We start from the raw sequence: 14,612 nt of genomic DNA on the forward strand, positions 1-14,612 counted from the left end.
GTACTAGTATAAAACCGCTAGCAAAATATAATTTCGGCATTCAGTCCTTACCTACGAATCTCCTGCTCGTTTACACCGTGCACGTGGATGGGTCGATTCTAATACTTTGGAGCGAAGAAGAACGCTGAAGTAATCACTGGAGAAAATGTAGCGGACACCCGCGTTTCTCCCCGTTTCGCTCCACCTCTCCTTCTCTTGACGGAAGGCAAAAGCCAGAAGTAAAAGGGGTCGGCGGCCTCGGGGGCGCAAAGAGAAGGGCGGCGGCGAAGCTGCCGGGCGTCCGGAGGAAGATGGGATGGGGGACGGCAGGACCCGAGTGTAACGAAGCTCCGGCTTTTTAATTGGAATATATTCAGAAAGCGGTACGCCTTTTCATCGCGAGCCGAACCGACGCGATGCGCCGTGAATGCGACCCGAATCAAGCGCGGAATCAGCTCCGGGGGCGGTGTGCTCGCGGATATCCGCGGGGTGCGTCCTCCTTCTTCCCTTTTCGTCATTCATAGACGGCTCAACGACGCGTCTCAACGACGCTGAGAACGACGCTAAATGGGAGCATCGTGCGCGGGTTTTCAGTCAGCTCGCGCTTAAATAGACGTCGCTGTCTCCCTCGATATCGCGATCGCGCGAATTCCGCGCCCACCTGTGAATGTGTCGCCCGACTAATGACCCGCGCGGCTTTGCACAATCAATCGCCGCTGTGCAAGTGTGAAGGACGCAGGGAAGTTCGCGCAGGAGATGGCACGAGTGACACGTCGATTTTTTTCTCTCTTCTTCTTCCCCTCTCCTCCCTTCCGCCCTCGGCTTCTCTTTCTTTTTTTCTGTCTATCCATGCATTTATCTCTCGTGCCCGCTCACCTTGCCGATGCGCTTCGATAATAAAATTCAATCGTGTCTCCTCGTAACCATAAAAATACCAGCCGGTCTATTAACACCTTTTGACGTTTTTTGACGTCCTTTATTTTGGACATTTAATTATTTTAATAGACACATATCAGATAGATGTGACTAATGTTCCAAAAGTTTTATTTGCAAAGTGACTTTAGTAGGGAAAATTGAAAAATTTTATTATGAAGAATTAAAGAAAATTGATGACTTGTTTTTTAAGTTAAATAAACTATAACTACGCAATGAAAAAAATACTATTGAATCAATAGTATTTCCTAATTGGAAAAAAATCTTTTTAATTCAATGGCAATATCAATGAAATTAATACTTTAACTATTGAAATAATATATAACATTGTAGTTTTAATTATATTTGCCATTGAATTAAGAAAATTATTCTAATTACGCTGCTGGTGTATAATTTGATTGATTTAACGGCATTTCTTCCGTGTAGATAACTCCAAGAGCTATATTAAACGATGTAAAGAGAAAGAGAGAAATAATGAGAGAGAGAGAGAGAGAGAGAGAGAGAGAGAGAGAGAAAAGGGGAAAGAGAGGGAGTGAGAGAGATCAATTAAGTAATTTTTTTTAGTAATTTTTAATATTATATACCGTACCTTTAAGTATACAAAGGGCCGAAAAGGATTAATAATCCATCGTAAACCTGAAAAATCTTTGGCTTCTCCGATTGGTTGGCGATGTGTTCAAAGGATATCTAAGATATCTTCCCTGAGGAATCGAATTTCTCTCTTTCTCTCTCATTCTCTTCCTCCTTCTCTTTCTCTCTCGGATATCGCAGCGCTATTACACGCAGTCATTTGTAAGAAACAGCACGAACAACGCGTCGGTTTTTTCAGGAAGCAGCACAGCCTACGGCGAACACGGCTTAATGGGCTGTTTGCTTGCAAATTGCGCTACCGCTAAAGGGCAGCAAACAATTCACAACTCGTTTTAACTTCCACGTTTCAATCCCAAGAGGCAACGGGCTCCTTCTTGCGAGCGTCACATTTGCATAATTGTCTCTTATGCTCTGTTTCTCCGACGAGGGATTTTTCCCTCGCTGCTCACAGAACGATTTCTTTCGTAAATTTGCCATTTTCTAGCCGGTGCGTATGCCAGCGGATTAAAGTTCCGTAGAGAAATCGGTTATTTATTGAATAAATAATGACAAATTAATGCTGGATTGTGCAATATATAAAGGTTTAATATTTTACTAGTAATTTTCCATACAAACAATATTATAAAATAAGTATTTAATGTAATTATGTCAAAAAGTAAAATCTTCTTCGAATTTGTAAGAACGCTTATTAATGTCGGAAATAGAAATATGTGGGTTGCTGAAAGAACGATGTAAAATCCCGTGGCAATCACAACTCATTGCAAAAATTCACGTGATTGTAAATATCGATTAACCCTTTGAGTACTGAATTATTTTAACACTTTACCGACCGGTAGCGGTTCGAACATCCTATGCCCTTCTCACCGGCCACTCAGCCGCAGATCATCCGAGACACCGGCTCGGTTTCGGCTTAGACTGCCGCGCGGGAATATATGCGCTTTTCTTATGCTCCGGTAAAATTGTACGCTTCGTGTTATTATAGGGTAACCAAATTTAATAAAATTTTTTACTTTAATGATATTAGTGTTAAACAATATTTATTTTATCTATTACAATCGTTTTCAGTATAATATTTACATAAAATATACCATAATCCATATGACAATATTTGTCGAAAAAAGATTTAAAATTAAAAAAGTTTATTGTTACAAAAATGCCAGCTTTGCATTATTTGTAAAAATCTGTTTCTGCTCATAACTTTCGAGAAGAATGGCGTTTCTATAGTTGGGTCTGTGGACCAATAATCGTAGAGAACGTCCTTCTTTACTTGTCCCATAAGAACGATCAGGCCCAAAAATTCCTTCATTTCAGACACCGTGATGTCAGTCCATTTTTTCGTTTTTGGTGTAATTCTATATTTTTCCATAATTTGATCATGATACCTATTAGACTCCCTCACGAAGTGCTCAATCAGGTCACTTCCAATGAATAAATTCACAATATCTATTACGCTTTCAGAGGAACTTGGTATAATTTTTACGCCGGGGCTGCCTTCGAAAGGTTCCAAAATTATATTCTTGTCGTTCGTTGACCATGTACCACAGCTGTCTTTAACGTTATTATTTATGCCCTCGTCTTCTGAATCACTGTATATTAGTGATACAGAACGTCGCTTTCGAATCGTTATACTACTGCTATCACTTTCGTCATCAGTACTACTTGCTGAACAGCAGTGAAGACAATCTGACAGGTCGTCGAGATAAAACTCACCAACACTATCCTTTTCATTCATCTTTAAGGGCTAAATTTTAGAGAAAAGCAACGATTATCTAAATACAGAATTCGAAATGCTTGCTGCTTGCTACTTGTCAGTCTAACTTAACCAAATCTAACGGAAAAAACAAAAGTCGATTAATCGACGACCGGTCGTTAAGCGCTGTGGAATAAAAGTCGAATAATCGACGGCCGGTCGATAAGCGCTGAGAACAAAACGTCGATTAATCGACGGCCGGTCGATAAAGTGTTAAGATTTTTATGCCCATGGGACAGATTTAACTTGTCGCTATATGGATTAATATGTAAAAGTAATACATTTTATACCCAAGTAAGCAGATGACGAGTCTCACTCGTCAAATGTACCGAAAGGGTTAATAAAAAAAACTTGCCCCGGGTGAGGATCGAACTCACGACCTTAAGATTATGAGACTTACGCGCTGCCTACTGCGCTACCGAGGCGGTGATGGTGGCGAATTTATAAATGTATTTCACAATTTACACATACAATTAATAAAGATTAGATTGATACAAATTTATAAGTATATTCTTTAATTACATTGAAATTGTACAGCATAATACTTTTCAGTCGTATACACAGGCCGATTTTTATTTCTCGTAGTAGAAAGTATACCGAAAGTATACCGAAAAAAAGGTAAATACCAGGTAATAAAAACTTTTAAAAGACGTCTTACTTTTCAACAACTATCTTCCGTGATTTTTTCTACGTGATCTTCACGTATCACACATTACGTTTGGCCGCATTTTACCATGTTTATGTAAGCAAGTTAATACTATGGTGATCATGGCGCAGAAAGTTGTGTATCTGCTCTCTGTGTCGTAAATTCAGATTCAAAATCAGCCAGAGACAACATTAGATTAGAGTCCCTCACGTAAGAATTCGGACATCTTCAACGTCTTATTTATATGTATATATAAGTAAAAAATTCGAAGATATCCAGACTTTTACTTGAAGTACCAACGAAGTAATATTAAAAAGAACTTACGGGCCAACCTCATGGAATTTAGCGTGCAGAAAAATTTCGTTGTCCAATAACCTCCAGTCGATAAATTTGTGTCATATTAGCGTAGATGGTAACATCAGAAATACAGTTTCACAAAAATATTTAATATCTTTCATTGTAGGCCTGTATACATTTTGATAAAACATCGGAGTAACCGTAAATGATAAAATTAATACTTATTATTCAGATATTTATATATCGGATAACTCAAAATAGTCGATAACGTCACCTTTCTTCAATTATCTCCGGGTTCTGCTGTTTAGTAACCTGTAGTCGGTAAATTAAAATCAAAATTAGCGTAGTTGCTAATTGCAAAAATGTAGCTTCACGAAAATATTTAATATGCTTCATTGCATGTCTGCATACATATTGTTGAGACATCGAAGTAACCGTAAATAATAAAATCAATTTTATAAATATCATAAAATTAATATTATACCCTGAACATCCCGATATTTATATAGGACGACGAAAAATAGTCGATAATGTCACTTATCTTCAATTATCTCCGGGTGTTTCAGGGCTCCTTTGCATGTACGAAAACTTATCGAGAGCTCAGGACTTCTGATATTATCTTGTCGATACTTGAAGAGCTCTACGTTAAATTTTATTCGACCGCTACTTCTCGGAAGGCAACGGTAAACCGCAGAGAGTATTATAAAAATTTGGCCGTTTGAAATCGACATTACATACATCTGCCTAAAACTATAAAAAAAACGCGCACATTATAAACATATGCAGATCATAACGATAAAGTGTAATAAGATTGAAGCAACTGAAAACTTATTCTGGTGTACCTTTGGTTTGTTGAAAGGGAAGACCAGTATAACCGACTCGAAAATAGAAAAATTACGTGTTTCATCGAATTCTGATTTCTAATTCGCAATCCTTAATTTCGTACTAGTCTAATATGGGCTTTAAAAGAAGATTCTTTTAGGTTGAATAGAATAAACATCTTTTGGGATTGCCCATTAAATTGAATGAATAACGAATCGTTGTCTATATAAATGCCCCCCCCCCCCTCCCTGAATAAACAAGAAATCATTAACCCAACATTACTACAATGATATTTTATAGCATGTAACGTTTTTTAAATACGCAGTTCTTATTATTACACACAGCGTCATTGTTAACAATATTTAACTGAAACATTAAAAATAATATTTCCACGGCATAATTTTAATATACAGAAATATTATATATCGTCAAGTAACAGGTTTGAAGACACTCTAAAAATATTATGTCGAAATGTGGGTAAAATCCACGTAAAATCATTGTTTCAGATGATTAATTTAATGTTTCTTGTTTACCTGTTTCTTATAGACCCGGCCTAGTTTGCGCAATCATACCGGATCAACGATTAGTAATCACGAATCTAATAATAAAACTGACGTTGGCCTTACCTTGCGAAAATATATTTCTTTTCAGCAAATTTCAAAATGATGCTGTTAAGGCAGGAGTCAAGAGCAAATCCAGATTTGACTTTGGGGACCTTGTGTAGCGAGGTGACGCGAAACATCTTGTCCGTGTGTACGTGTGCCAAGAGACACGGTGTGTCTCGCGCCGAGTGCATGTGTGAAGCGATCGATTTCACGTCCGTACACGTGCGGATACTAACGCACCGCTCGCGCGGACGCAGGAGTGGGAAGGGTTGGATCAAGTTAGTCAGATAAGGACCGACTACAGCTGCGTTCCGATATTCACCGCCGGCGCTAAAAATTCAATGTATGTTGCATATATGATCTATGATATATAAGATCGCCTTAAATTCAAGCTTAAATGCTCTATAGCCGGTGAGACGATCCGTCCATCTAAAGATAAACTTCAATATAAAACCTGAATATGGCGAAGTTCGTTTTGGACCACGCTGAAAGCGTCATTCTATCTTTATCGCTCATTGCATGAAGGCCGAAGGAAGATAGAGCGATGCTTTCAGCACGAAAGCACTCAAAACGGACTTGACATATGAATGACTATGCTTTTCGCTCGCGAAAAGTCGATCGTTATGGACTCCCCGCGAGGATGTGTTCTCGTCCGCAAGAGGTGATACAATTTGATGTCAATGGTCAAGTCCGGCATCGGGTGATATATTTTTATTATTCCATGAGAAACGTCCTCTCTCTCTTTCCCTATATAAACGACACTCGTCGTAAATGCGGAGGAATAATGTATCACGATTAGTCTTAAACACCCGTATTCATAGCGTGCGCAATCCTCCAGTCAACACAATCGAGATGTACACCGACGAGTGCATTGGCAAGCGGTGGACAGTCGAGGAAACGAAAGCAGATCGTGTCCGTAAAGTATCCGTGAACACGGGCGGGAAGTGTCGAACTCGCGAACAAAAGCCGGAGGAAATTAGGACGCGGCGGTGACGCGGGGGAAATCAGCCGGCAATACAGACACGCGTCCCTCTGTTATCCCCGGTCACCGGGTGTTTCCTCCTAACAGGGGAAACGAGGAAAAAAGGCCGGTAAATGCGCAGGATTTCTCATGCACACTCGTGCCACGCTCTCGCACACAATGTCGCAGCTCGTTGCTCGCCCGTACACGTATAAACCTACTTGTGTTCTCCTCTATCGTACCGGGGCACTTCGTGCCGGGGCACACTCTCCCCTTCTCTAAATTCGTCTATTTCCCCTTCTCGCAGAACGAGGGACACACGCGAGAACGCTCGAAACCGGAGGAACTCGCAGCCGAGCGATCTCGCCTTTACAAAAATCCGTCAACTGTCGATATATAAAGTTCTCTCTCGAAAACACCCTGTTCCCTGCGTCTCGATGCAACAGCCTCGCGCGCTTCGCGCGCACGTCATCCCCGGAGAGGGTCGGAGAAAAAGAAACAAAAAGGAGAAAAAGAATAATACATTATATATACGGTACGTACATACATACATGTATATATGTATAAAAGTGTGCGCAACATTCTCCGCGAGATAGATTTGGCAAGGAATAAAAATATCGTGATTACCGTACGATTGGTATTATGTGTTTCTGTGTGTGTGTGTGTGTGTGTGTGTGTATGTTGTCAGGGGATCAACAAATTCGCAATCGACATCGAGAGAGAGAGAATAAGACTCGCGTCTTCCTCTCGTAACGGGCCGCTTTCTTTTTAAACACGCACGCTCAAAACATCCTCCAACTGCAGAATGTTATATAATTTTATATTAATTTCATTTCATATATATAATATTAATAATAAAATAATAATAATATAATTACAAATAATTAGTTATATATATATATATATATATATATAATATTATATATAATAATAGTTATATATATAATATTATAATATTATATATACACACACACATATATATATATATGTATATATACATATATATATTAGATATATATATATACGCATATATATAATATTATAATAATTATATATATAATATTACAATATATTTTAATATTTCACTAGATCTTTTTTTTAATGTCCGTCTGCGCCTGCGCGCGCCTTTCGCCCTTCCACGGTGAGTCGAAGGAAAGCACGGGTGCGTGGAGAGCGCGGTCATATAATGCTCGATTTATTTGATTTTATCACAGGAGCCCACCTCCGACCGCCGTTCCCTCACATCACTTTGACACTGTTCCCTCCGAGTTAATAAATGCTACGCGAACAATACGGCAGAGTGGCGGGATAACGCGAGCCGTCGGACGGCACAATGATGCAAATCGCATTCGCGCGAAACAAAGAGCCGACGTAAAAAAGAAACCTTATCACGACACCGTAATATTGTTCTATAACAATCAGAAGATTCATCCCGCACGCTTGTTCTCAGCAAATTAAAAAAAGAAAAACAATATGATAAAGTAGTCGAGCCCGATTCGGTCAGGATTATTCGTTGAATTAAAAGGGATAACTAGCCATAGTTACGAAAGAAGGATTTCAATTAACATGGAGTACGTTTCGAGAAAAATATAGGTGAAAATTTAATACACGATCTAACACGTACGAACAACGCTGAAGTTCTCCGAGAAGTCAAATATGGCCTATCTCCTCTTTAAGGGCTCTGGGACGTTCATCGATAAGCTTAATCTTTAAAAATCAGTAAATCAGACGTAACTAGTAAACAATGGCACTAGTAGAGGATAAAAACGATTTTTTTCATTAATTTTAGGCGCCCATATGGTGACACAATTTTCTGTGTTGGATCCTCTTTGCATAACTACAGTCATCCGCCAGACGAATCTGGAGTTTTGCGGGCTACACCAATCGCAAGGAACCATCGCTGTATCTCTGTCTCTGTCTCTCATTAGCTTGACTCGCACCGATTATCTCGTTCGACGGCTCGTACACGATGCTCAACACAAGCGGAATCGATTGTCCAGCACAATGTGGCGTCGAGGAGAAAGCAAGCTCAGTCCCTTTTACCGGGAGTATATGCTCTCTCTCTCTCTCTCTCTCTCTCTCTTTCTGCGAACCGTTCCACGAGTTTCTCGCTCGTCTTCGCGCCCCCTTCGGAAGCCGAACGTAATCTCGCACGCCGAAGCGCCACCCGCGCGTCCTCATATCGCACGCCACTCTCCTTATGTACATCTTAAATCGTAACGAATATCCCTTTGCGCGCGCGTCTCTTCCCCACTCGTCTCGCTATTAATTATAACGCAAATTAACATTACGGTGCATCACGACTCGGTCTCGCGATGACTTCGAGTGCGCCTCCCTTGAAAAGTCTCTCTCTCTCTCTCTCTCTTCCCCCCTCTCTCTCTTTCTTTCTCTCTCTCTCTCTCTCTCTCTCTCTCTCTCTCTCTTTCTCTCTCTCGAGCCCTCGTTGTCCGTTGTGATCGTTACTTCCGTTTAATTCGCGTTGTCCCCCCGCGGCGGAGGAACCGCGCACTCGTCGTCGAACGAGACCGAGTGTCGCCACATTTTTTTCTCCTTCCTTTTCTTCCATTAATAATCTCGCGTAAAACGTGAGCCAAGTTGAATCCTCGTTCGTGGATCCGCGGAACCGCCGTAATCCCGTGTCCCGTGACTCGCGGGTGCTTGATAATAATCATCGGCTCTCTTACTCTCACATTGAGAGAACCCTGTTATTACGGCTCGATTGAGCTCATCGCAAAATTTAAATCGCGCAATCAAACACTGAGATACGCTAATTAATCGAATTGATGGAGCGAAGATCCAAGCATCTATCCATTTAAAATCCAGACAGTCAACGCTGATACCAAAATACAAACGGAAGATAGTCGGGTATTTAGCGTTTTATCAATACACGCGGTTAAGCCGTTAAAATATTTGTCCCGTAACACGACGAGAATATACCGATCTTTTGATTAATTGATTAATTGAGGCCAAGATTATTCTTAGGTTGGTGCAAAAGGTTCGTCGTGTTCGCCGAGTAAAATAAAAATTATGATTAATTATTAAGTAATTTCGAAGGACCGATAAAACTTTTGCGAATCAGACGAGCAACATCGATTCGGTATTCTTTCGGATATCCAAGGGGTGAATTTAGAAATCCTATTCGACGGCAGAGTAGGCATTTAATCGATCACTCAAGATAGAAAGAGCAAAGGTTTCTTCATCATAATTCGGATTAACGAACGCTACTCCCACCCGTTGAGTAAAATTTCCGAACACACCCCAACGAGGACTTCCTGACAACCTTTTGATATCGACACCTTACGCAATAATAAATAATTAACAAAAAGAAAGAAATAAATAATCGATTTCGTAGCTCAGTAACGATCGGTGCCTCCTACGAGAATTGAACGGAAAAACGATAAACCCTTCTCGTAGCGATTTAACAATTAGCACGAAACGGGGGAACGGCGGCTTCTCCGGGAATTCATCCGCGGAACGAGGATTCTGATTGTTCGTGCCTCCCACCGCTTCCCAGGACTCGAGCTTCCGCTCGATCACACGACGAACACTTAATAAATACTCAGTCCCGCCTCTCCGCTTGTCCGTATACTTCGTTCGGCTCGTTTTACGTATATCGGGTGTGTTGAAACTACAGAAACCTCTTTCTCGTCGCGACTGTTGGCGCGCGGATTACGCTCGCGACATGGAGATATGCAGTCGCGTCGTTCGATCGACGATCGTCCTCTTCAGGGCCGCACGGCTCGGCCCTTTATCGTGCGTCTCTCTCTCTCTCTCTCTCTCTTTCTCTCGTAACTGAGAGAGACGAACGAGGAGAACTTCACGGTACGGAGCTACTTGGATAAAGAGGAAGTCTGAATTTGTGGCAGTAGAGATAAGAACGATATGAAGGCGCACGTCGAAAACCCGGAAAGACGACTCGCTGCTCCAATCGGAACGCGGCATCTCTCCCTCGCGACAGCTCGCGTGAAAGTCGGAATTTTCAACTGGGAATAGATATCTAGCTTTATCTTTTCTTGCCTGTTAAAGAGTAGTTCATTGAGTTAATCTAAGATTAGGAGGAAAGACACGATCCAACTGGAATGTGGTTACCCCATCGCCGTGATATAATTTACAAGTCTACTCTTCCTTTCTTTTTTTTTTTCGCCTTTTCTTCCATTTTTTCCCACAGTTGGCAGTAAGAGTCTGATAAACGTCGCGCGATGTGGCCCTCTAAAATTCGGAGACGTCGTTAAACGGCGCAACAAGTTGAACCCGGAGAGCCTCCTCGGGGGAAAAGGCGGGACGACGATCTCGTTCGTCCGTCCCCGTCGCGATCGAAATTCTCCGCGGGTTCGAAACAGTGCACGCGTCTTACGCTGGACGAGAGGCATTTTCGCGGCATCACGGTGGCGAGGGCAAGAGAAAGAGAGCGATCTCGAGTGACCGGGGAGTCGGAGGCGTGCCCGCCGACGAGCCAAGAGAAGGAGGAGAGAGGGAGACATCGGAGATCCTGTTAATCCCAGCCTGCTCGGCGACGATAATAAAACCGAATAGCGGACAACAGCCGGCCACCTTCAAAGGCGCTCCTCTCTCCCCTACCTGCCGAGAGACAAAAGGCTACTCCACCGGGTCACTCGCGCTCGCATTGTTCCCCTCGCCCGAGAGAGGAGGAGGGAGACGGTGCCGTCTCCCTTGTCCCGCCAACGATCCCGTTAATCGCGCTCGCCTTCGACCTCGTCTTCGACGGCGCTGGCGGCTCGGATACCCGCGCTTCGATAAGTCCGTAAGATCAGGGGGACGCGGAAGCGTCCATCATCTTCGCCAAGCGTTCCTTCCGACCTGCGTCCTTATGTGCGTCCTCGTCGCGCGTCCGCGACGGACCCGCGACGATGAGCGAACACACGGGCGCGCGGGCTGATCCCCACGTGCCGGTAGCGACTTTCCCGAGCGAAAGTCCCCTTCTCCGTCGGTCGGCGTCTCCGCGAACCGGCTAATATTTACACTGTGCTACGCTCGTCCCGAGATCCACCCGATCACAGCCATTCGGTGAGGCAACCGCCGAACCACATCATCACTATCGGCAGCAGGTACGTCGTCAGCGCCCTGGACAGGGACATCTTCTGCCTGCTGGCGCCGTTCTCCGCGTTCGTCTGGTTGTTCACGTTGTTCGCGCCGACGTTCTTCGGCTCGATCTTCATCCGCGGCGGCGTCTCGACCTCGTGCACCACCGGCGGCGGCTGCTGCTTCGGCGGCTCCGGCTCCGGCGGCCCGTACCCCGAACTCTCCTTGAAGCCGTCCTCGTCGTCCGTGAAGGAACCGTCGCCTGACCCGCTGCCCGAACCGAAGTACGTTTCCTCTGCGGCGTGAGAGACGATTAATCATTGTTAGCGACGGCGAAGGTGCCACCGTGCTTTCGCAGAATGGCTCACTTCTACCTCTTCGTCTCTGCGCTCTCTTTCAAGCGCATTTGACGAAATAAAACGGAAGGAACAAATGCTCGAGTTAGTTTAGCCGATAATCGTATGAGTCGTGAGAGCTAGGGAACGGCGTATATTAAGCCGACTATCGAAGAAAATTGACTAAAGCGCCGCGTCTCAGCTTCGTAAAGAAGCGAATCACGGTCCTCAACGCGTCGAAAAATCAAACCTCGCACCGGTCCGGCAATGCGTGGATATCATTGGCTGATCGGTGGAATGCTCACCGGAATCCATCCATTCGACGTCTTGGCCGTTGAACGCCAGCTTCAACCTGTTCGTGATGGTGGTGAGCGCGTAGAGCTGATCCCTGACGATCGTCGAGCGTGGTCCCACGCTGCGCACCTCCGCGTTGTTCTTCTGAGACTCGCCGTCCGAAGCCACCGGGTATCTGTACCTGGAACACCGACGAGCGTGTCACCGGGTATTCAACAGTCTCAGTGAACTGGACTGGAAGAACGGAGAGAGAGAACGTTCCACTCACTTGTCCACGTGCGTGCCGTTCCAGCACTCCTTCGTGTTGGTGGGCTGGACCACCAGGCCACCGTCGTTGCACAATCGGTACGGCAGGTAGACCCAGAACTGCTTGGAGTCGCGCACTCGTTGACGTATTTCTTTCACCACCTTGTCCATGTGCACGGCATTGTCCTGGGCGCGGTCGTCCGTCACCACCGGGTCCTGGTCGAAGTTCAACGTCTCCAGCTGCAACTCGTGGTCATCCCTGCGCCTGCGTTTGCCCAATATCGGCCGGCCGCAGCCGGTGAACACCCGCTGCGACACGTCCTGGCTGTTCTCCTGGAAGTTCATGATCGCCTCGGAGATCTTCAGGTTGATGGGCCGCACCAGCACCTCGACGTTGAAAGGCCCGATCAGTCGGTCCGCGATCTTGTCCACAGCGTCTGCGTACGGCGAGCAGTGCGAGATTAGTCGATCGAAGTCGCGACGGTTACTTCTAGGGAGATTGGGACTGGGATTAATTAGAAAATACTATCTACCTAAATAATAGATAGTCTGAAAAACGTCCCGAAGACGTCCTGCAGATCTCTTCGTCTAAGAGACGTCTTAATGTGTTATCCGAGTGCTGAAGAATTAGGACGTTCTTACACGGAGAAAGCGACAGAATTGCAACAGAATTTTCCGGCGGGGACCGGAAGAAAATTCGGTTGTGGGAAGAAAAGGACGCCTGTAAGAGGTTTCTGCTCAGCTGATCGCTCTCAGTTGTCTCGACCGAATGGAACGGAATGTTCACGTAAATGTTTCCAGTCGCGATAACAGAGACGTCAGTTCTCGTCACCGAGTTTTTATCCGGTCCCTGTTCAATTGTAAGTACCGAGATTCTTTCTCGTGTATTCTAGGAAGAGAGATTACCATTGGGATCAACTACGCGGAAAAAAGAAATCCGTTGAATTTTTCCCGGGGATCGGAAGAGAACTCTCGGCTGTAGGAACGGAAATCCCCGTAGGAGAATTTCTGCTCAGCCAATTGCTCTCGGTTGTCTCAACCGAGTTTTAATGAGGCTGAATATTCACACGAACGTTCGCAGCCGCGGCAATGGAAATGTCATCTCTTGCCACCGAGTTTTCGTCCTTATTCAATCGCGGGAACTGAGATTTTTCCCGCGTACTGGAAGAAGATAATGAAACATCAGGATTAAAGAATCATTACTTTACTGCTGAGTGGTGAAGCAAAGAAAGATGGAACACGTCGGATCCGAAAGTTCGAAATTAAGAAGGATCAAAGAAAGGAACGAAAGTCTCCCTATGCGTGGAGGAAAAAAATTTATTCTCAGTTCCGTGCATCGTGAATGGCGCTCGTACGAAAAGCTCGACGACGAGAAACTGCAAGGAAATCTTCATTATCGCGACTGAAAATATCCGAACGTTCTTGGCCGCGTTAAAACTCGCTTGAGACAACCCGGAACAAACCGGCCGAATAGGGGCCTCCTACAGGATTCCCTCTGTTTCCACAACCGGGGCTTTCATCCCCACCACACACCAAGTTACAAGCGGAAAATCAGCTACCCGAAGCGGATCGTTTTCGTCCGTGCGTGAACGCTAACGCTTCCATCGCGCTTCGGTATTCGAAACGGTGTCCCGTCGTGGCCTCGACGGTTCCCTGAAAAGAGGCTCGTCGTTCGGCATCTGTGACAACACTTGTGAGACGCGGAACGAGCCGCTGCTCGGCCGCTCAGTCGCGGGAAAATCCTCGAGAGGGTAGGCAAACGTTCGACGCAAACGTGTACGACGGACAGTGCGAACGCTCGCGCACGCATTCACGTCGATGGCCACCGATGTTCTTACGCGATATAATAGCCGATGTGGTACGACGGGGGGACGAGGGGAGGGGGCTAGAAATTGCTCACCGACGAAGTGATTCCATTCAGCGTCGAGTGCCGCGTGCTGCGCCAAGCAACCCTTCATTACATTGGTGCACATGTCGCTGCACGCCAGCACGTTGTTCGGTATGCCGATGCAATATGGACAGGCTGTCATCTTGGTCAGGGCAGCTGCACAATCCGCGGACGGTTTCAGCTGAAACAAAGACTACCGTTCTAGAATCCTTGGGCGGCTCACAG

General features: G+C 44.7%; 2 protein-coding genes and 1 non-coding gene across 4 annotated transcripts in view; all 3 read right to left on the minus strand.

Annotated features, from left to right (window-relative positions):
* Positions 1-2,632: 2,632 nt before the first annotated feature.
* On the minus strand, positions 2,633-3,456 carry LOC106742247 (piggyBac transposable element-derived protein 4-like). The gene has a single exon (XM_014615000.1). It carries the CDS (start codon positions 3,233-3,235, stop codon positions 2,633-2,635), a length of 603 nt encoding a protein of 200 aa, XP_014470486.1. The 5' UTR covers positions 3,236-3,456.
* Positions 3,457-3,605: 149 nt separating this feature from the next.
* Trnam-cau lies at positions 3,606-3,678 on the minus strand. The gene has a single exon. It is a non-coding gene; the product is annotated as a tRNA-Met (tRNA).
* A 3,937-nt stretch (positions 3,679-7,615) lies between these two features.
* Positions 7,616-14,612, minus strand: part of LOC106743232 (glypican-6) — a 200,310-nt gene continuing 193,313 nt past the window's right edge. For both annotated transcript variants that reach the window (XM_014616873.1, XM_014616880.1), the window contains exons 5-8: positions 14,400-14,568; positions 12,522-12,936; positions 12,265-12,434; positions 7,616-11,919 (exon numbers count right to left, since the gene is read on the minus strand). In XM_014616873.1, the coding sequence (XP_014472359.1) occupies positions 11,597-11,919; positions 12,265-12,434; positions 12,522-12,936; positions 14,400-14,568 (1,077 nt within the window). In that variant the 3' untranslated portion in view covers positions 7,616-11,596. The remainder of the gene's footprint in view (positions 11,920-12,264; positions 12,435-12,521; positions 12,937-14,399; positions 14,569-14,612) is intronic.

Source organism: Dinoponera quadriceps, unplaced genomic scaffold (assembly GCF_001313825.1).
Source record: "Dinoponera quadriceps isolate SergipeBrazil2010 unplaced genomic scaffold, ASM131382v1 scaffold3, whole genome shotgun sequence".
Classification (NCBI taxonomy): Eukaryota; Metazoa; Arthropoda; class Insecta; order Hymenoptera; family Formicidae; genus Dinoponera; species Dinoponera quadriceps.